General features: G+C 36.3%; 1 protein-coding gene across 4 annotated transcripts in view; it reads right to left on the bottom strand.

Annotated features, from left to right (window-relative positions):
• Positions 1–23,818, bottom strand: part of LOC145680977 (liprin-alpha-2-like) — a 339,480-nt gene that overhangs the window by 233,130 nt on the left and 82,532 nt on the right. Inside the window, exons 2-3 of one of the 4 annotated variants that reach the window (XM_081752214.1) lie at positions 16,864–17,065; positions 14,180–14,464 (exon numbers count right to left, since the gene is read on the bottom strand). The exons of 2 other annotated variants lie outside the window; for them this stretch is intronic. In XM_081752214.1, the coding sequence (XP_081608340.1) occupies positions 16,904–17,065 (162 nt within the window). In that variant the 3' untranslated portion in view covers positions 14,180–14,464; positions 16,864–16,903. Of the gene's footprint in view, positions 1–14,179; positions 14,465–16,863; positions 17,066–23,818 lie in introns of those variants that run through there. One more of the 4 variants, XM_081752216.1, reaches the window with a different exon arrangement.

A 23,818-nucleotide genomic window follows, 5' to 3' on the forward strand; every position in this document is an offset into this window, starting at 1 on the left:
CCCTTCGCATCACACAAGCGCTAGCTACCACGTCCCCAAATTCTAATTTCAGTTGTCATTCTAAGACAAAGGAGATAATTTATGACATACCATAATACAACTCAAAGATCACCGAATTACTGGGTGATATTTTTAAGATATGCTATGTGATGTGATATTAACTCAGATATGTGATATTAACTCAGATGCTTACGACACACCCGTAGAAATATACTTTAGTGAGTACCAAACATTTCATCTCGTTCATGAAATCATTTTAATTAGTATTTTCACAGATTATTGTTCTTATTATAAGCACAAACTATATTAGGATACGAACACGAAGTGTAGGAATCTTTGGGGCATTTCCAGAACACTAGTGTTTTCAAACGCAATAGTTCTTCATTGTACTACATTTAAACTAACTTTGTAAACATGGAAAAATCCAAAATAAAGAAAATTAGCACATAAGTCTATGTCCAAATTCTTTCTGTACATCAAATTACATTCTTCTTCTTCTTCTTGTTCACCTCAACCATAGGTTGGTGGGCAACATGGAAATTTTAAAACTTTTTCTCTCGCTTGGGAAGGCTGTTTTATACAGTAGAGTACCAATAATCTGAAAAAAAAAATGACATGAAATCTTTGAGTTTTACGTCCCACGCTTATGCCGGTTAGGCTAAAGGAGACGGTGATTATGAGAAATGAATGGAAATGGTGGAATGAAGAAGTGGAATGAAACGGAAGAGCCCCGAGAAAACCCACGAGCACGGTGTTTGTCCACCACAAAGTCCACACGGCACGAGCTGGGATCGAACCAGGGATCCCAAGCACCGGAGGTGAACACTCTACCACTGAGCCACGCGCCCCCTACCAATAATTTGAGTTTCAATTAGTGCTGTTACTGTAACATTCCAATAACTCATTATTGGACTAATTATTCGGATAATGAACAACTATTTAAATAATTAATCGGATACTGAATTACTCGACCAACTGTTCGAATAATTCTAACAGCACAAGTTTCAATAATCTGATTAATCTTCCTTGTAATCCGTGGCACCCGGATGCTAAAAGCCCTGAGTGCCAGTAAACAGGAATACCGTTGCCAGCGCGCCCTAGAAGTCAGTTAAATTGTTGTATATTCTACCATAATGGACAGTTATGTACAGTCCCGTTCAAAAAATCTTGGTGTCCCATTTTGCTTTAAAAGCTCATAATCTCGTAATCATTCGAGGAAATTCTAACACTTTGGCTCAAATAAAGATGCCAACTGGCCAAAGAAAATTTACATTCATATTAATTTAATTTTGACTATGGGTAAAAACACAGGGCTTTTCAGAGAGAGGTTGGTGGCTATGGTTTCTAAAACAAGATTGTACGTAATACAGTAATTCATACACATTTAATTCTTCCTACCCAGTAGATTAGGATTACGAATTCGATTTCTGAGCTTTCGGCGGCCATGGTCATGTTAACAGTGACGTATGAGGGATGACGTCCCTTAGCGATCACACTGTCCGGGGAATTGGAGAGGAACAAAGGAATGGAGAAGGAAAGAAACGGCCGAGGACCATTATGTGAGTTATCATCCCGGGACTGGCCTGGTGTGAACGAGGAAAACCTCACTCAGAATGGCTGGGCTGAACAAGCTTTCACACCCTCTGGACCGAGTGTTACTATCGAAAATGAACCCAGGACCGCTCGCATCAAAGGCCATAGTCAAGTTCCAAGACATCTGATATTTTTTTATATTATAGTAACTTTAGCCCGAATGTTTAGTTTGAAAGAATGAATATATTATCTAATATAAATAAAATAGAGAGTTTGTTTGTCTGTCTGTCTGTCTGTCTATGTGCGGCCTGGGGACCAGACCAGTGGCCCGAGAGTTACCAAATTTGGGTTACGGGTACCTTGGTCCAGCCCCCGACCAAGACGAGTGTTTTTTTTTTTTTAAGTTTCGAACCAAGGGGGTCTCGGGGGGGACGTTTACCGGGACATGTAAAAGTAGTAGAAAATGACCGATATTAGTGTCGAATTCAGTTTTCGCGGTCGATGTGATCAATGGTGAAACTCGAAATGCATAACTTCCAAATTCACCCCATTCGGCTGCGGGTCGGGGGCCACAGGGGGGGGATACCGAGACATGTAAAAATAATCCAAAATGACCGATATTAGTCAAATCCATAGTTTTCGCGGTCGCTGAGATCAATGCTGACGCTTCCATTAGCGAAGACTTGCAAATTCTGCTACCATTGTATGTGGGCCAGGGTTCACCTGTGGGGGAGGGGGTGGGTACCGAGACATGTAACAATAATCTACAATGACCTATATTAGTATCAAATCCATAGTTTTCGCAGTTGCTGCGATGAATGGTGATACTACCACAGGCGTTGACTTCCAAATACAGCCCCCATGCGAAGAATGGGTATTTCAGCTAGTTAAAAAAATAGTGTGTTCATACCAGAAAAGTCCTCCCCTTGCTCTAGTGATCCGCGCACTCGCCTTTGGTACAGGGCCTTCATACCACTTCTTAACAAAGTAGCAACGTCGCAGTATACACAACGTGAAAAAGATTTGATTTTCGGTAAACCAGACTACTTAGCAAGCTAAATTTTACCAACTGTATGCTTAAATCTTGAATCTACTGAAATTAAATTAAGCATTCTTTAAAATTAATGAATATTCGAAAATAGAAAATATTTACAAGTTTAGATTTGCTGAGTAAGAATGGCATTTAGCGTTGTATTCCACGGACAGATTAATATTTTCCATCCTGAGCATTATACTAATTCGTTTATCCCAACAGCACTGCGGGTAGTTTATCACGCAGTAATTGCTCGTGAGGGTTAAAAAAAAAATTCAACTCAGAAGGAAAATTTTCCTAATTTTCGTTAATATCCTACAAGAATTAGTACATTAGATAAGTTTTCTCCATTTAACTTGAGCCGATAAAATTTTAACTTTTACTGTTGTGATTTTCCGCACAACCTGCCTCTGCAAGCAAAGATGATATCCGTAATTACTCCCATACGAATATATGAGGAAACTATATCTGATTTTTAATATCCTGAGATCAACTGGATGGATCACCTCTACCAATGAACTCGATTTCTGACTTTTGACACTTTACCTCCTGGCTAAAACTGTTGATGATCCATTATAGTTCTTAGAGATTTTGTTTCTCTCATACGGTCACACGGGCAGACCGAGTAAATACATAAAGGAATTTTTGATAAACCAAACTCCTTAAATATGAGTACAGTATAATTTATTTATAATAATATTGCTTGCTCTTGTATTCAGCTGAAAAAACAAAGGTTTCGTCAACTTTTTTCGCATACTCCGCGGCAGACTTGGTCCCACCCAAATAGAACTACCAGGTAACCAAGAAAGCTCATGCGGTTTCAGTACAAAAAAGAAAAGTTCAAAAAAAAAAAAAACTTTCTGTTTATTCCGCAAAATATCCAGCATCCGCTTCTACAACCTTCTCCCGTCGTTTTACAAGCCTGTAGATGCCATTTTTTGAAGAAATCTTTGTGTTGCGAAAAAACTGCGCCACCGCGTTTTCAACCACTTCTTGAGTTTTGAATTATCGATTGCGCATACAGTTGTCCATAGTAAAAAAAATAAATAAATGATAGTCTGATGGAGCAATGTCTGGTGAATACGCTGGATGTGGCAGAAGTTCCCAGCTGAGAGAAGAAATCACATCCAGGGGCATTTTTGCAGTATAAGGTCTAGCGTTGTCTTGGCAGAAAAGCTGTTCGGCTACTCTTTGCAATTGTGCTGAGTACACCTCTTTGGTTATGGTTTTATCACTTCCCAAGAACTCATAACGCACAAACCTAACAGTAGTCCACCATACACACACCATCACCTTCCGCTGATGAAAGAGCAGGTTTTGCACTTAAAGGCATGGAGTCATGTCAAAATGCGATCCAAAAGTGGACAGTTGTTGTTCCTAGTCAGCAAGAAAGAGCAAATGTTCACTCGTTGGAGGCGGTTCGCAGCAGTCAGCACTTACTCAGTTTCCACGATTTTCCAAGTTCATGCAAGTGCGCACGAATGGTTTCATCGCTTACCCCAAATCGTTGAGCGAGTTCTTGACACGTTTGACTTGAATCCTCTTCAATTGCTGCCTTGAGTTGGTCCAAATCGAGAGATTTTGGTCTGCCCGATCGAGGTTTGTCTTCAAGTCTCTCATCGCCGGTCGAAAAGGTCTTAAACCACTTTTGAGCTGTCCGTTCACTAATAGTACCTTCTCCAAACGCTGCACATATTTTTCTTGCTGCTTTCACACCTTTTGTGCCCAACCTGAACTCATACTATAAACAATCCCTGATTACCGCATTCGACACAGAAATGGTTAACTGCGAATACAAGATCTCGAACTGTCGAATGCGACCGGTTATCTACGTTAGCCGACCTGCCAATGACTCAGATTTCAGAAACTTTCACATACAGGTACCTCTGACGGCAGAAATTACTACCTCACGAAAATAGCGGCAGGTATTAAAAAAAAAACACGAACTTTCTTGGTTGCCTGATATCTAGATGCATTATTATAATACAAAGATTGTACTTTACCACTGGCGCAAATCCCGGGGGGTGAGGGGGACATGCCCCTTCTAATCTTGGAACTGGGGGGACCCTCCCCAAAATAATATGATTTGAAATGTGTTTTTCGGGGAGAAATGTGATGATTTGTGTCCGATTGTCACAAAGAAAAGTAAGATGAAATTGATGTCTCTCCAGAATAAGCCTCAAATCTGCCCGCCTCCCAATGTTGAAGGCAACTCTGCTTCCCCGATCCTCCACAGCACTGTTTTCAACTTCATAAATATTTTGAACATCGCTTAAAAAACAAAACAAAAAAAAGAGAGAGAGAGAGATTATGGGAACGGTTTTACCCGTCCCTCACCCCCAATGTTGAAGTCAGGTTTGCGCCGCTGTACTTTACTATATACGGAAAAGCATAAGGAAGCTAAAGCCAATACCTGGGAAAAAATATGTGTAACGCATAACTACGAAATAGTAATGATGCAGCTTTATTTTAGACTAGTTTTCGGTAAGCTGGGGACTTCGCCCCCAAACCCCCGTATCTGCTCGGATTACTGTCTCATATACCTCCTATTTCAGCCTTTGAAAAGTCTAAATACCAAATTTCATCTCATTAATCTTAAGGAATTTCTGAAATTTGGTCATATTCTTTTTAACAATTGTATCCCAAACTCTCCTTTTCCTCTCGCCTGTTATATTCCAGATTAGTATTTTCATCCTGAGCGTTATACTGGCCCGCTAAGCTCAACATTCCTATGAGAAGTCTACCAAGCAAGGATGTGAGCAATAATTACTCCCGTAGGGATACATGAAACAATATAAAAATATATCTTCGATTCGGTTTGGTTCACTAAAAGGTTGTGGGATGCTTTCTGAGTCGGAATTTCCATAAACTTTCGAATTTCTTAAGCCAATGAACAAATTAGAAAATAAAGTGATCTGAACGAAACTACTTGTTGAACAAATAATTAATCTTTCTCTTACTTATTATACGATTGTGATACGAGGTAAACACTTTAAATTGTAATTTATTTCTCATTCTACCGCTTGCTCAAATAAATTCCATTACACTTACTGATTCAAAACAGTTATCGCATGTTACTAATAAAGCAAACTTAATATTGGTAGTTTAACCACGTTCAGATGACGAAAACGTATTTATTAGTATGTATACATTAAGATTACGCAATTTTTAAACATATAAACGTGAATTTCGTATTATATATGTTGTAATCAATACCTGAATATGATTCATACTATAGCATTTTATGTGGGAACGGAATTATCTTAGGCCGCACCCAGGTTAGCATTAAGTACTACTGGTTTACACCATCAAATAGAACACTGTTTCCTTACGCTTTATGGCATATATGTCATAACTAAGAAACCATGTTCACCCTTGCAATGTTATAATAATTATGTTATACAGGGCAATAGCAAAATGCAGGCAGTAAAAATATAAAATACTACTTTAATAGGAGATAATGTGCATGCATATTAAAAATTGTTACAGGAATTCGTTCACTCAGCTGAAACCGCGTAAGTGATTTTACTGTTGTAACAGACATTATCCTCCTAAGGAAAGGAGAAACATTCACATATGGCCTACAGAAAAATACCATCACCAAATATCATCACCCTAGGTATTCAGCTATTACTGGCAAATCACTTGGCGTGAGAACACTAAATACACCACGGTTCTCATTTAACCATGTAGCAATTTTCTGTTTTAGTAAGTCTCTTTCGTCCCTTCCTTTTTCCTTGCTCTCGTCTCTTACAATTCCTTCTCGCCAACATGCAACCAGTTTCTATTTCTCTTTTTAAAGAAAAAAATACATAAAATTGTTTGCCTTTCCTTCTTTTTCTTAATATTCTTTATTTGTTTTCAGCTGTACCCAGTGAACCCCTTCCACTACGATTTATTTTCTGAATTCTGATAACTGAAGTATAAGTTATAAAAGTGTATTATAGATGGTTTATCATTATATTACTTTCAAAACAACAATATAGAAACCCTACGAGATGCTACAATAGTTTAAATTTTATGACGAGCGTAGCTCGTCATTGTGCGATTTGGCACCGGAAGACCATGACGAGCTAGACTCATTTCAGTGCAAGGGGTTAATATTCTCCACACTCATATTTCGGAGGCCTACAGTCTTTCTTCCATCGTTTTCGTCTAGTGTGCATGTTTCTGTTCGTTGTTTCCTCAAGTTTCTATATATTTCAATTCAAATTGTACATTTCGTCACATTTTCTACCTTTTTCTAATTATTCTACGTTCTCACATTTACCTTTGGAAAACTCCTATCTTGCCCTGTCTTGCTGAGAAAGTGATATTTTTTAAATAAAAAAGTTCTAATAAACGCTTTTGAAAAGCTCTTATTTTCTACCTACAAACTCAAGTTTTAAAAGAAAGAAAACTCGAAATTCCTAGCTTTCAAATTATGGGATTCATCTTGGAGAATCGTGTGGTGGCTACGCAGATACTTAAAAGGTATTACGTCCCCTTTGAAAGCCCCTACAGATCGGTGCACGAGACAGAATTTACGCTTAATACAGTAGTAAGCACAGACCTGTTTTAAAGAACTAGTCTAAAATTTTTGTAACTACGGAATTTAGTAATTTGCCCTGACACAACAATCTTAAACAGCCAAAGAAAATTTGGATATACTTCTGTTCATGAATAAGAGAACAGGACTTTTTAAAAGACATGTGACTGGCCAGGTCTTTTTCAATGTTTCCTTGGGAGCAGGGTTCGGTAACAAACACGGTACAGCGTAATGTTTTGAAATTCAAATACTGTGTTCTTCGAACACCCATTATTCGAATATTCGAACAAAATATTATTTTCGAATAATTGAACAATAACTCGGATAATGAATAATCATTTGAATGATTATTCGAATATTGAATAATTATTCAAATACTGAGACCTAATATTCGAGCAACAAGAAAAATTATACGAATTTTAACAGCACTAGTATAGAGGGATATAGGAGAGTATACAGCATACAGAAGTATGGATCAGGAATTTTTAATTCTATAGAAATATCTACAATTATGGTACTCAGAAACAGTACACGTACTTTATCACTGTTATTTGGAAACGGATACTTTGAGTTACGCATGCCGTCCTCGTATATCATGCCGGGGCCGGAGGTGTAGTCGTGTAATCCCCCATGCATCCCACACTATCACTTTACTACTGAACCACTAAAGCCTCATAACTGGTATTATTATCTTCGTGATTAAATGGTTAGCGTTCGACTTCCGCCGCACCAAGACCAACTCACAATGGTAGCTAATGTGTTTTGCATCCCACATTTAAACTTTAAGTTCATGTACGGCCTCAGCCCTAATACGGGACATTAATATTTGTTTAAGAACAAATCAAAACCAATACGACTTAGCAATATTGATATTTTACGAACTGAACATACGACGTGCTACTGCCCCGAAAACAAAACTACTGAAACAACGCTATTTCTGGAGTTTCAAAACAATATATTAGAGCTTAATCTCCCACGATTATGCCTGTTACGCTAAGAGAGACGGATGATTAATGCAAGTGAATGATGATGGAATAAGAATGTGGGAAACGGGAATACTCCGAGAAAACCCAGTCCACGACACGACGGTGTACACCACAGTTACTTACTTGGGGATCGAACCAGGGACTACGCACCAGAAGTAAGCGCTCATGAAAAAGAAAAAGAAAACTGATACACGAAAGTTTTAACAATACACCGCTGAATACTGTTCAATTCAATGTTCATATTGAGGAAATATGAATAAAATAAAATGTATTATCTTTCGTCGTTCCAAAATTACGATCTGTATGCTAGTGAAGGCTAAATTTACATTGTTAACAATACTCCGGACCAGGAAATCAAAAGATGTTAGATAAAATGAGAAGAGAAACAGTAACACATTGTATTGACCAAATCACCATGCGCAACATGGAATTAAACTCCCCATCTTATAGGCCAAAGATGTATGCCAATGTCCGAACAGGGAAAGACAAAATATGGGAAAACATAATGAACTGAAGAATAAATGAATAAAATAATCAACTGTATCTAACCGAAGAGATTGTGTTTGAGTACTAAATGGAATTCTAATTAAATCATGTTGCATTTTTCTGTGCGGTGTCTACTGTGTAATTATCATTTTGCTGGGAAGAAAGCGAAACAGCGTGTCACATTATACCACCATATGATATCATATATTTTTCATAGCTATGTAACCTTTATCCATCACAATTCAATTAAATATTGGCTGTTTTGTAATTTTATAGTTGCTTTTCAGTACCAAGGCTGTAAGGAACGTTAGTGACATCCAAACAAGCACATGCACACCTCCAGAAGTAAATTAACCCAGGCCTCTTGAACGAAAGGTAGTGTTGCCCACGACTCAAAAAAAAAATTGTTCTCATATCATCTCGAAAACGAAACGAGACGTAATTTCCAAATTCGAAACGAAACAGGAAACTTTAATTCTCTCTCGTTTTCGAGATGAGACGAGATTTTTTTAAAGTTTTGTGATCCAAGTCTCAGGTCTCAAATACTGTTTCAGTGAACTTACTTCATACTATAAAAGCGATGAATTGATGAAGTTATTGTACGAACACAATAAAGAGCATTTATCAACGTTTAAAGATTCGAAAGTCGTTACACAAAACACTCCAATCATAAATCTCATTTAAATTTTGCTATATCACACACTTTGTGGACCTCTTGTGACGTGGAAAAATTCTTGTAACTTCTATATGAAACTAACATCTATAAGAAAAAAAATTAGGACAAATTTTAAACATCAATTTACGAAACGGGCACCAGAAAAGTTTTCCGAGATTCGAGATGACACGATTAAAACCTTTTTTTCGTCTCATCTCGTCTCGAAGGCATAAACGCTTACAATTTAACTACGAGCGAGCTTACAATAGGTTAAAGAGATGCTGACATGCTTATGGACCAGTAAAATCAACTGACGACTTTAATAGGTTAACATGTGTTTCACATACATACACAATACACAGACACCGCTCGACACACTTCTGTTAAATAAAATTAAAAAACAAAAAAAAAAATTGGCATGGAAGTGCCGTCCGCAAAGTCACTCGGCGTCTACGAGCCTAGACGACGTCGTTTGTCTAAGCCACCAAGGACGCAAAACCCAGCCAGCTCTATTGAAAAACTCAGTGGACTGACCGAGAGAGCATCAGGTCGGCTACACTGAACATGCTAGTTGGTTTCCATTCGTTTTTCAAACTTGGCAACAATGAATGAAATGAACTCAGGCCGTATAATCCAAAACTGCCAGATGATAGAAAATACAAGGCAGACTAACACCGTGCCAGCTGTAGATATGTAGTGTTGGCAGGTATATAGATATTTCTGTTAATATTACAGAAGCGATGTAGGAAAAAGATTTCGCTTACAATGAACGCAATATTTAGCATGTTTCACAATTGCTTGATTATTTTAAGTCGATACATCGTCAGAAGTTCCAAATTAAAAACTAGACCACACTTTTACTATTACTTTATTATTTCCTGAGTTTATGATCTGAAATACTTAGCTTCTCATTTCCACAAAGTTGCAGAAACCACGCACAGTGTGTTGATTCAAGCGAAATTACCGGCATACATACGCTCTATAGATAAGAACCTCTTTGTTTAGCTGTTTCACTCCATTCATTTGTAACTTTACTCTTTCTCGCTTGAGTCGATTCTACGACTAAATTAAGCTTCTTGGATAACGCGTGTGGTAGGTTTCTTTATACTATACAATGAAGCAAATGATAGCATCACAGATCTTAGAATATTAGACGCCACTGATCAGTTTATGTTAGTGTACCGTATCAAAAGCTTCATTGTTACAGCGCTTTATAAAACATTTAATAACTCAAATGTTTTCTTACTGAATTTTAAATTTTTAAAATGTTTGCAAATGTGTACTAAAACCATCAAATATTTTGATCCAAAAAAAGTTTCGGATCCCGAGCCGTACTTTTCATTACGACTCATTACAAGTGGAATGCGCAGTTGTAATAATACATTTAAAAAAATAAAAACAATAAAAGCTCTTCTAAAAATTAACTTTTTTCTATTCACGACTAGCCTTTAATTGCTATTTACGCAGTATTTATTACGTTTTCTTTATACCCAATGTATTGATTTAGAACTTTGTGCTGAACATAGGAACCGAAATACTGCACACCACTGTATTGCAGACGCTCAGGTCAAATTCCTACCACTATGCTGTTTCATTCAGTTCGAATGCGTTCGGTTCTACAGGGTGTCCAGTATACAATGTAACCCAGAGTTTGGGCTAGTAAAACTTTTGAACCTGAAGCGACACATAAATAATGGTTATACCAAAATGAAGCTTTGTTTATGCATATATTTTTAAACTAGGAAGCAACGATTGAAGTACACTAGGAAGCACACAGTATTGCCAGATGCAGCCTGTTTTTTTTTTTTAACATGTAAATTGACTCATAACTAATATGTATGGATATTCTGTCGTTAATTTTCAGTTTGTTTCTGGAGCGATGAGTTCCGATTCCGATTGCATCGCGTCAATGGGCGAGTCCGAATTTGGAGACAACATCATGAAGCCATGGATCCCGCATGTTAGGTTGATATAGTGCAAGATGGTGGTGGGTTTCGGCATCACTGGGACCATTAGTCAGCGTAACAAAGTCCCGGAATGCAAGCCTGTATGTGGGCATCTTGGGGTACCAAGTACGTATATCTGCTCATGATCATTCTTCATGCCAACGGGTCGAGCATTTTCCAGCACGACAACTGTCAGTTCACATGTTCATGATTGTGTTTAGGCATAGTTGAGTGGTTCGAGGAACATTGTACCGACTTCCAGTTAATGCAGGCCTCCGCCCATAGTCCAGATTTGAGCCTAGTAAAACATTCGTGGGATGTCGTAGAAAGGACTGGACGGAGCAGATAGCCCTCACTAGTGAACATGGAGCTGCTGTGGACCGCTCTTGCCTTGTCGCTGCAGTTCTTAAGAACAGAGGGGGTCCGACATGGTACGTAGGTGTGCTTAATTCAGTGGCAGGTTAATGTACAGTGCACTTCACGGAAAACCAAACTAAGGACGAAAATATCACAGAAAACTATATGTATAATTTTAGTATTATACGTTTATCAAATATTGGCAAATAGTAAAGGAATATAGAACTGATACACTGTTTTCTACACGCTTCAAATTTATATATTATTATAATTATTATTATTTCGACACTTTTCTAGACCAACCGCTCCCTACTGTCCTACGTATGACGAAACGAGAAAGCTTTTGCAATCTGAGAAAACCAAAGAGAAACACTAAGGAAGGAATGGGGTGATGTACGTGAATGAATAAGCTAGTGTTACAGCGTTCACGTAGTCACGAACGCATGAGTGGTATGTCTGCAAAATCATCGACTATGCTATATGTTGTTTGTTTGTTACACTGACTTTAACCTGTAGTTGAGAAAAATTTGGTCAAGTCGCTTTAGATAAGGTAAAATTCACGAAGTAACTATTTAAAGTTACTCTGGCGTACCTAAAACGTCAGTTTCGTGTTTTGCACAATGTTCATATGCCATAAAGATACTTATACCTTTAATGCAAACATCTTTTAAAAAAATGCAACTTACCAGATTAATATGGCGTTAGACCACCTCTCGTACACAGAACAGCTTTGATGCAACGTGGAATAGAGTCTCAGAGATCGTGAATGACAGTAACTGGAATATTACACCATTCAACGTACAATGCATCAAAGTTCCGTAAGAGAAAATGGAGGCTGAAATCTGCGCCGGATCCAGGTTTCCAAAACGGATTACAGATATTCAATTACGTTCAGGTCCAAGGAAGTGTTCAACGTCACCCCGATGTTCCTCAAACCACGTTGCAATAGTTCCAATCGTGTGAGTGTGCATATTATCATCCTCGAATATGGAAACACATGGATCATAGGATGCACATGGTCCCCTAAATGACGATATAATCACAGGTAGTGACGCGACCCGTAAGTGTCAGCACGGGACCCACCGAAAATCAGTATATTGAGGCTCACAGTATTACTGAGCTGTCACCATGCTTCACGTTTGGAATAAGACATTGCGGATCATACGCTTCCCGGTTGCTAGATAGGTTGGCATGGACGAGTTGAGTGGCCAACATGGTCCCTCGACCTAACTCCGTTGGATTTCTATCTTTGGGGGCACTTTAAAGCTATTGTCCACCAGTGTAAAATTAATGACACTGGCTACCTAAAAAGGAGAATCATTACGGCCTGTGAACAAATATCACCAACTAGGCTTCACCGAGTGCACAAGCACTGAGTCGCACGGTTAAGGATATGCATAGAACAGAACAGTGGGCATGCTGAACATGTCATGTGATTGTAATTGTCTTGTGTGTGTTAGCTCTCTCTTTTCCTGGTTATTACAGATTTACGTGATGTGAGATGTTAGAAAGTTTTTTTTTTTTTAACTTTATTTTTCAATTCGAAACTTCGCACAGCACATTTCACAGTATATCACACATAACGTGTCCTAAATCTATTCACAACTTTAAACCTGTTGCAGGGTTTGGCAAAATAACCTTACCATTGGGTTTTCTTCGAACGAGGATGTTATTTAATGTCACATGACCATGTTGCCATTTAAAATAAACAAGTTGATTTCAAGATGGCGGACGACAACCTTAAACACGTCATAATATTTCGTTCGTCCCATTAGCACTGATCGCAATTGACTTCGGATCGACTGCATTAACAGGTTTTCAAATATTTAGCCCGGTCCAGATTTTGTATTTCACTTAACAAAATATTATCTTTCAATTACTTCGGACATTGGGACATTATCCAATATGACGAACGAAGAAGTTGTGGGATTTTAGTATGTCATTTAGATAATCTTTACCAACATCTATGTTAAATTTTAACTTGTTAATCATTACTTCGTAAGTTCAATAAAATTTTAAACCAGTTTGACAGTAAATTTCCGTATTTTAGAATTTAGAGCTAAATATTTCTAAAAGTATGAGTTTTATGAAAAAATGTTTCTCTATAAAAAAAATATTGTGTTACTATGTTCTATAAAACGACACTAAGTTCATCTCTTTATATTCAACCGTAGCGAAAATATTGCTATATTTATCTGGGCATTATTCATTTGACACTTGCAGCGTCCATTTTCCAACATGGCGGCGAATGTCACGTGGGATTTCAGGGGACTTTTAGTATGTTGTTTAGAACATCATTCCCAACATCTGTACCAATTTTCAGCTTGTTACTAATTTGTTCCTTACTTTTTGGTAATTTGACTGCACTCTACGCAATATGGCCGGCCATCGACATTCGTAGACTGTAGTGCAACAGGAACTTGTAGGTTAATTTTCGATAAAAACATGTGACAACACTGCATAGAGAATAGTGACGTGATCATTCGTAGACACATGTAGAAATTAAAGTTGTTTTTTCAAATTTCCTTTTGATATGAAGACATTTCACCAAATATCATTAGGTACCGTAAAGTCTACAGTAGATCATGCATCATAAAGGAATAAACTTGAATAGCGTGCAATTAATCTGACTACTCGGGAAATAAAAAAGTCTGATAACAAAATCTAGTAATGTTTTAATATTTCAAAGTTGTTTAACATTTAATATTCTTATAAAAACTGAGTTCTGATAAATACAAGAAAACATTAATCTTTTTTGCTTATAACGAATAAGTATGATTGACGAACAGCGAATAGAAAACTTTAACGTGAAAACGGCAACAAATCCACTATTGTGCGCAAGTAAACACGATGTATCATGGAACAAAGATCACCATGCACAAGGTCCTCTTACCGTACAGTGAAGTGATTGAAGAACTGCATAAAAATAACCACACAAACCTGGAAAACAGAAAATAAATTACTATTAATTATTTATCACTATATACACGAATCTTCAATTTATAGAACGTTAATTTTAATGATGATAACTAGTCAAGTTTTGAACGCAATACATACACATATCTATTGTTCACAATAAAAGTTCCGGTACCTTTCTTTTCTTTCTGAATATGAATACTGGCGTTCTTTGATCGTCTGAAGTAAAGGTACACAATCAAATATATATTGCAGATGAATATCAATGAGATGCACTTAAGAGTATTCCAAATAAAACTCCAGTGCTTATAAATCACAAGCAGCTGCAGATAGAAGAATGAAACGAAGAGCGAGGTAGAAACATGTAAAAGGATGCATCAAATAGTGCGTTCTGCTTGCCCCATAGGGTCCCCTATCATAAATGAATACCATGTTTTGGTTTAGTAAGTTAAATTAAGGCCATTCCATAAATGCTGGCTACACGAAAACTTTCTCTACAGAAGTTTTGTTTCTCCACGATCTTTACAATGACTTCAGGGATCGAATCAGAGATTAGCTCACTACAACCAAGCCAATGAATAACTCCGGTCAACCTTTACATATTTCCAATTCAGCCAACGTTCTTCAAGATACGCAATAACATGTTCTATACCGAAATACAGCGTACACATACTACGTCCAATGTGGTAACTTAATAAGCTAATACAAAAGTAAAAATACCGTAACGGAAAGTAAACTTGACCAATGGTGTCAAATTTTGAAAACTATTGGAAGGGAGTTATGCAGCACAATGAGTAGTAATATTTTGTAAATTAATATTAACTAACTCTATGGCCTATGGAAACCGGATATTCAATGTCGCATTCACAAAAGCTCTTTATTGACTTCTACCCTTAGCCAACTGGATCCAGTTTCTACTCTGTACTCCTACTACTTCGAGATTCATCTTAATATTGTCCTCCCATCTGCGCCTAGATCTTCCTAATAGTCGTTTTAAGATTGGAATTCCAGTTAGAACTTTGAAAGCATTCCTACTTTTTTTTTTTTTTTCATTCTGGCTACATGGCTTGCCTACCTGACCCTGCTAGATTTGATTACCCTGACAATGTTCGGTAAACGATATAATTATGTAATTCCTCGTTACGAAGTTTCCGCTATCTCCCATTCTCGTTTTTCTTAGGTCCGAATATTCGTCTCAAGATCTTATTCTCTAATACTTTCAGTCTATGTTCTTTGCTCAGAGTAAATGACCATGTTTTGCAACCGTACAGAACAACAACCATACAGAGCAACAAGTTTTATATATTTTAACCTTCAAATTCCTCGATAGGATTCGCGACAAAAGATTTTGAATTGAATAATAACATGAATTCCCTGCCTTTAGTCGAAATTTAATTTCTTCGTGAATATTGTTTTGGTCTGTTAATCTTGATCCTAAATATTTGAAAGTATTCACTTTATTGAAGATATTATTTAGTATTTTAACACCCATAATATGCATGTATTTAGTATTTTAACATTCATCCATAAGATCCAGACGAACTTTCATGTATTTAGTTTTCTCTGCATTTATTTCTAAACCCACGTCCCTGCAAGCGCTTAATGAGACCTCTGCATTACTTTCTATTGTTTTCTTATCGTCCCCTGTTAAATTTAAATTAATATTACAATATTGCACGTATACATTAATATTTATTTTAAATTGTTTGCGTTTGAAACAGAACAAGGCACAGTATCACAATAGTTTAGATGGATGGACACTTTTGCTTCACTGCAAGAATCTGCTTGTATACAAGTTAGGTGACCAAAGGAACAATATAATAAAGCAATTGAAGACTGACTGTAATTTAAAGTTTTCAGTAAGAACTTCAAGATAAAGTAATAATAATCATGGTAAATTATAGAATGGTTTCAAGCCTATGGCCCATTCCACAGATCCTACCAATTGTAGGAAAACGTAGTAAAAACACTTAGGAATAAACATGGGAAATCCTACTCCCATACTCTGTTCAATGAGTACCACAACAGTGTCGTAACTTCTAACTACATGAAATATCGAATGATAATTTTCATCATTAAAGAAACGCGGAAGATATATGAACAGAGAACACTCAATATTTTAAGGGCAATTATCAAATGTACCGTTGTGTCCTTGAAAATTCCATGAAGCATAGTAAATTCAAAACTGTTGGTACTGTGTTGATTCTAATAAATCTATCAACTTGCTGATTCTAATAAATCTATCAACTTTGCGAACATTCTGATAAGAATCACACAAAGTACTGGTTCGATATTATTCTTTATTTTCAACTATTTTAATTATTTATTTTCAACAAATTCCTTCGCTGATCTAACTAATCCTGCGCGTTAAGTGAATTAACCTTCGAGTAAACATTCTGATTCAACAAAAATGTTAGAATTACCTTGGATTCCTTCCACCCGAAGCGCATGCCAGTTGGAGGACTATACATAGCATGAAAGTATTGTGCACCAAGTCCTCCGCATCACGTCCTTGACTTGACTCTTCAAAGAATGAAGTGAATGAATGAGTGAATGAATGAACATAACTTGATGCCCTTCACTTATCCGACAAAGAAAAACAGGTTTCGCCACTCCTGCCACGTGCTGTCATAATACAGTAATAAGTGACAACCAAAAGAAGATGGTATATTATTATAATATAAAAATCTATCTACTCAGTACCGCCATTTAGTTGCAACACCGTATTATTATTGTATAACTTCCATTTCAAAACAATGGACAATACTACAGTTCTAAAATATTATAAGTAAACTATATAGAAGATCTCGATCATACTCATATATGGCGAGTAAAAATAGAAAAATCTCATGTATGTAAACTATACATACCAACATGAATAACGTGATATTTCTGCTTTTGAAACGTAAGGGTTTAATCAAACAAGTTATGAATCGAAAACCAATACTATCACTAGCGAGAATTCTTAGTTCTAAATTTTATAGGGGCTAAAAGTTTTTATAAAATGGTTTTCATAATCATTTTTGATTTGAGAAAGCTATCCAGCTAATATCAACTTTGAAAAAAAAAAAAAAACTGACGAAAAGGAGGAAGAAAAGGGCAATTTTCTTGGGTTGGGTAAATATACTGGTTCGGGCTATTTACCTAGGTTAGCCTCCCCTGCCCAATGAAGTTTAGTATTCATATACAGTATACTATCTCTTAACTGACCGTCGACTTCACCGCCCATCTTCCAAACACTAAGTAATGTTTATTATCAGTCACGCTCGGTGTTCCAAACAACAATAAACATAGAATAATAATAGAATACGATACTGTACTTCATTCAGTATTGCAGTATCATATTTTTTTACACACGTACATTATAAATCAACGTGTGGTTTGAGTAATAGTTTAGTGTGTTTTATTCAATATATAGTGTTTCGTCCAACTGAGTGTCACTGGAGCAACATGCGGTCGAAATTTTTGATTTTGGTCAGTTAAATTTACTGAATTGTACTTTTTTTTTTTTTTTTGCCTACATTAAGTACTATGACAGCCAAATGACACTGTGTGCTGATCAACACACATTAAAGTAGATTTCGCACCCAGAAAGCAGAAAGGTGATAAGCGCCAAAATGCAAATTTCTCAGGAGAGCATGAAAACCAATGAAACACTACCTCCGATTCTTTCTTTTATCTAGAATTCAGTTTTCACTACATACATTTCATGATGTTTCCTGCCATTTGTCTCCTTTCTACACAACTTTAAACATGAAATGGGTAGTTAGGATATGCACTTAGTTGGAAATCAAGGAAAGTAGCGCTTAGCACATTTCTGCTTTCTGGGGACGATTTGATAAAGAACTGAATTGTCGTAAAATGTTTGGCAACATAGGGGTCGAAAGTCTATTAGACGCTATTACTATTTCCAGTGTGTTTTAGTTAAAAAGAATGTATGGTTTTACTCTTGAACGATTTATATGGTTGTCTAAAAAGTACTAAATCTTTGGATGTCAAAACTGAGAATATATTTGTTGTAATTTGAAAATAGCATTATGAAATCACATATGTACCATTTTGTTCGGTGACCTGCCATTTTCCCGGCATCATAATCCCCTCGCTATAGAAATTGTTTCTGGATAATAATAATAATAATAATAATAATAATAATAATAATAATAATAATAATAATAATAATAATAATAATAATAATGACACTTGGTTTTCACAGGCCACTCTTGAAACTAATTTAACACCATTCAGGGAGTTCTAGACGGACCGAAACAAATGATAAGTCTGCTGGAAGTCAGGTCTAGACTATATGCTGGGTGCATTAAAACCTCCCAAAGAAGTTATCTCAATTTCTGATAGATCGTTGAAGATGTATATGGCCTGGCGTTGTCAGCGTGATATACGACGCCCTTTTACTAGTTTCGGCCGTTTCTTTTGAACTGCTCGGTGCACTCGCACTAATTATCGACAGTATAGGTCAGAGTATATTGTTCTACCCGCAGCAGTAGGTCGTGACGCATTAACTCATTAAACACATATCATAATATTTCTAAGAGTCAGTGTGAGCTTTGGTCACGGACTGTGGAGCTTCTCGCTCTTTCGCTCATTGTTGTTGTAGGTAGTTGTCAGTCGTGATCAACAGCTTCAGAAACGGCTTGAGTTCGTTACGCTTCAGTACAGATTGAAGACAGAAATTTTATTATTATTATTATTATTATTAGTCTGATCATGTAGCACCCAAACGTCGAGTATATATCTTCTCCAAATGGTTTAACACTTTTGTGATGAATGCTTAGGTCATTGGAGACATCAGGATTGCTTAACGTGCCGGTCTTGTCTTGCTCGACTTTTGCCAGAATATCTACTTTTGCTGTGATTGGTCGGTCACCATGAAGAGCATCTAGGACATTGAAATTTCCAGAACGCAAGTGACTAAATCATCTTTTGGCTGTTGTTTTCGGTAATGTGTCTTGCCTATAAACAGCACAATTTGCTTTACAGACCAGCGCAGTATTTGCCCTTTATTGACACAATATTGTAAAATGTAGCGCCGCTTTGCGGAAAGCTCACTCATTTTCACGGTGCAATACCTTCCACTTTTTGCACATCTACTAGCTTCAAATGTTAGTTGCTAGATGACGTTACGTCTGGCCCGCTGCGATTCTTATACCCTAAGATTCAGGACATTACATCATTTTGTATGCTACCTTTTAGACTACCTGATGATTATCATATTTATTTAAATGATTAATACTTTTCTGACCAGAGTATATACTAATTTATTAAAATTAATCGAAATCTGCCAGCTAACGTCTCATGAAGGTAACGTTAAGCTATTGAAACTGTTACGATTTATTCTAATTTTAGTAAAAAAAAGTATATACTCTAGTCAGAAAAGTATTAATTACTGAAGTAATAGTTCCAAAGTCAATATGGATTAAGCACATTTATACGTTGGATTTAAGTGGATTACGGAATACTCATGTATTGTATATCTCGCAGCGACGTGATTATATTGAACCCAAATTGTAGGATGGTTAATTCCCATTCTCACATGTAAGCACGTAAATAAATTATGTTAGTTTCAACATTAGATTTGTATTTTTATAGAAATCTACCCAAAACGATATACGCCCAGACCATTTTTCTCACTTAAAACTTTAAAGCTAAATACACGATGGTGGCTGTAAAACTAACCGCAATGATGCTACTACACTGTATCAGGGACAGTTCTATCTTCACTGCCCCTACCTAAGATATTTCGTATGTCCCATAATTTTGACATTATACCGTAAGAATGTCTTTTGCCTCATTTCACACTACACAGACCTAAGACTATTTTTGATACCGTTAAAAGTCTTGGCATCCCGTGTTCTGCAGTTAATTTCGGAGTTCGAAACTATTTGCAGGAATTCTTGCTTAGTGTCAATTTCATTCAAGGCAGCCCATCTTCTCTTGTGAATAGGTTCTCCTGCTATCAAAATAACAAATATACTTTTTCTTCGAGTTTCTACAATCAGTCGATCAACAACATCTGATTTCAATGGTAGGTTGTTTTCGGCATCTACTGATAAATAGAAACTACACGACAATGCTATTATATTCTGTTAAAGCCAACAATCTATTAAAATAAACACAGGAATTTCCATCTTGTCGTATTAAAGGTATTATGTAATACCTACGTTAGCTCATTAAGAAATCCACTTCTTATAGCCACATCTGAATATGGCTACTAGTCTTCTTTGCAGAGAGATTCTAAAATGTGAAAGCTTCGTAAGTGATTACCTCCGGCCACCCAACAGCAGTTTGTTGTCCGTCATGCTTTTCTGGAAATCTCAACGTGACTTTCTATTTGCCTCTGTACGATACGGTCTCACAGAGTGATTATGAAGAAGCTGATTTAGAACTTTTAAACGATAGATATGTCTTTATGTCTTCTACTAACCACCTCAGTAATAACTTCCAAACACGATGTAACTAAATAACTATTTTATTTTGACACACTACACAAAGGTGAATATACGATCTGCCTACTACTTCTAATCTTTCTCAATCTCTGGTTGTTATTTCTTCCGCCTTCACATACTTGTAAACGTAGTTTTACATATCACGGTTATAATTTTAGCATACACTAAGTTACTTGAGAAAATAAACAAAACTAACGGATTATAATGAAAAGATTGCTGAAATGAAGGAAGCATATTTGCCTTTTTATTAAAGTAAGTGAAGTTCCTTTCACATTATGAAACTATGACAGACTTGCAAGCCATGCGGATTTAATACTGAAACCGAAAGTAGTGGATCGGTAACTTCCACTTACAACAGAGGTACAACATCAAAAAGGGAATATGTTCTTCGGACACTGAATTCATATTTTACATATTAATACACTATGGATTCAGAATACCAACAATAGATTTGTTGCCTCCTGTTACACTTTTCGCTTTATGGAAGTTAATATTGGAACCGAAAGCGGTGGTAGATTTCTGTAACTTCCGTTTGTAACAGGAATAATGTCAGACATACAACATATTCTTATTGTAGTGAATCCATATCAAAACATTGCTTCTCACTTTCTATTACCATTTTTCCTTGTAGCAATCAGTGTTGAAATCGTAATTTTAAACACTTCCAGTTTGGATAAAGGTCAACATGAAACTTATTCTTGGGATGCTGAATATATATCAAAACATCACTTCCCATTAACGCCTACCGGATTCTTTGCTCAATGGAGATCAATACCGAAACCAGAAATGGTAGTGAATTTTCACAATTTCCAATTTTGGTAGAGGGAAATGGGTGTAGATGAAATCTACTCTTCGGACGATCAACCCAGTCCAGAAAACCGCTTCACGCTTTCTGTTACCAGTTTGCTCCGCGGTGATAAACGTTAAAATGGTTGATGATTTTACCACTTCCGGTTTGGAAAGAGGGACAGAGGAGGAGATGGAACTAATTCTTGGGACGCTGAATAGATTTGAAAAAAGCTTTTATTACCACCTACCGTTTTTGCTCTGATACCTGCCGAAGGTTAGCAGATGTAGCAAATCTTTTAAGATTTTCCATACTTATGAATACCATAGTTTATTAAATTCCTTTAAAAAAATAAGTCGAAACGTATAACCTGAGATCAAACTTGCAACTCTACGAACCATGGCGAGGGGGATTATTCTTTCGGAAACTAAAGCAAAACGTTCAGAATATAGTAAAACATTATTAATAGGAATATCTTAGAACTCCTAGATACTTTAGAGCAGGGATGCAAATAACCACTCGCCTGGGGCGAGTGATTCATCGGTGCGGGTGAGCTTTAAAATAGTAAAAACTGTAAAAGTCACAATTGGGATGTGGAATGTGGGCTAGTAGCATCTTTCTTGGGCTGGTAACATTTTGATACTTATTTGCATCCCTGCTTTAGAGAGAGTTGCGGAATAAAGTACGTAGTATTTTAATATATAATAGTGTAAGGAAATTTTACAAAAGCTTTTAAGATACTCCATATATCTCAATACTAATTATAAAAATCGTCTAAAATGCTCTTGCTCCATCACAGTGTGTCTATAAAATGTTTATTTTCAAGTGCCACTTCTTACCAGGTTCGTTTTACCTTATTTTTTTTAGGTTTAATTGTTTTCGGCACATCTCTTTTCTTCCTATTTCTTTTCGGCGCATAGTAATAACCACAGGCTTTTAGAAGTTTTCTTTTTTTCTGGGGGAGGTAATAGATAATTTATAGTCTTTTTTTTCACTTTACATTTCTTAGATAACTTAAGATTATTTCAGACTTCTTACAATAAGAAAACTGTATTAAGGTTTAAAATTTCAATTTCCTTCACTGCTATTGAGAGAGAGAGTAGCATAAAGATTCTACATTACATAATTTAAACAGTTTCAATATATTGAAGTATGCTATTATTTTAAATAACTTCTCCTAAGTATAAACTTAAACCCCTAACTAGCCCGTTTCAGTCTCTTCAAAGGAACAGCAATAATGAACCATCAGTCTGAAATTTGGTCAGGAATTCTCTTAGCTCTCCTGATATTTGGATAGAATTTTTTTAAATCATAGTATTTTATTTTCATGACTACGAACTGCAGGCCACTTAGTAGTAGATTTAAAAGCTATTAACTTTATATATGTCCATATATAATCTCATTAATTTTATATATTTTAGTATGTGTCTTCATGTGATGTCTTTAAATTTACTAATTCTACAGAGAGTGTGAACTGCTGAAGCAAACGATCCTCCCTCTCACTAATTTAAACCCCAAACTATAGAAGAAAAAACACTTTCTATGAAAATTGAGTGTTATATATATTCACTGAAAATACGTTATATGCAACTGGAGAGAAAAAATGTATCTTTTTAGGTTCCACTATAATACAGTGGAGTCTCGTTAATTCGAACTTGGATAATTCGAACAGAAGTCCATTCCCCTTGAAAACTGTATTGAAAACAATAGTAAAATATCGTGGATAAATCGAACTTTTGAACCTAAGTTTTGGATAATTCGAAGTAAATAACAGTTGAAAATTTTTAATGTTGAACAGATAAAAACAGAGAAATGCAGTTTTAACGTGTTTTCAGTTATCCAGATGCAGCCATAGGGAAGAGTAATACAAAAGATAAATAGAAAATCTATGTAATGATATAGGAGAAGGTGAGTTGGGAAGAAGTAAAGATAGAGAACGTGTGCCAATCTCATCTTCTTTCAGAATTGGTTGAAAATTTAAGATGAATTATTGATAAAGTCAACCAAATGCTATTAATACCGTATTCCACGCAATACATGAAATTAAAGATTTATTGACCGTACAGAAACAATCAAATTTAAGCAAATGAGACTTCTTAAAAGTGAGAACAGAATATTCAAATTGTTACT

This window comes from Thermobia domestica, chromosome 3 (genome assembly GCF_964235325.1).
Source record: "Thermobia domestica chromosome 3, izTheDome1.hap1.1, whole genome shotgun sequence".
Lineage (NCBI taxonomy): Eukaryota > Metazoa > Arthropoda > Insecta > Zygentoma > Lepismatidae > Thermobia > Thermobia domestica.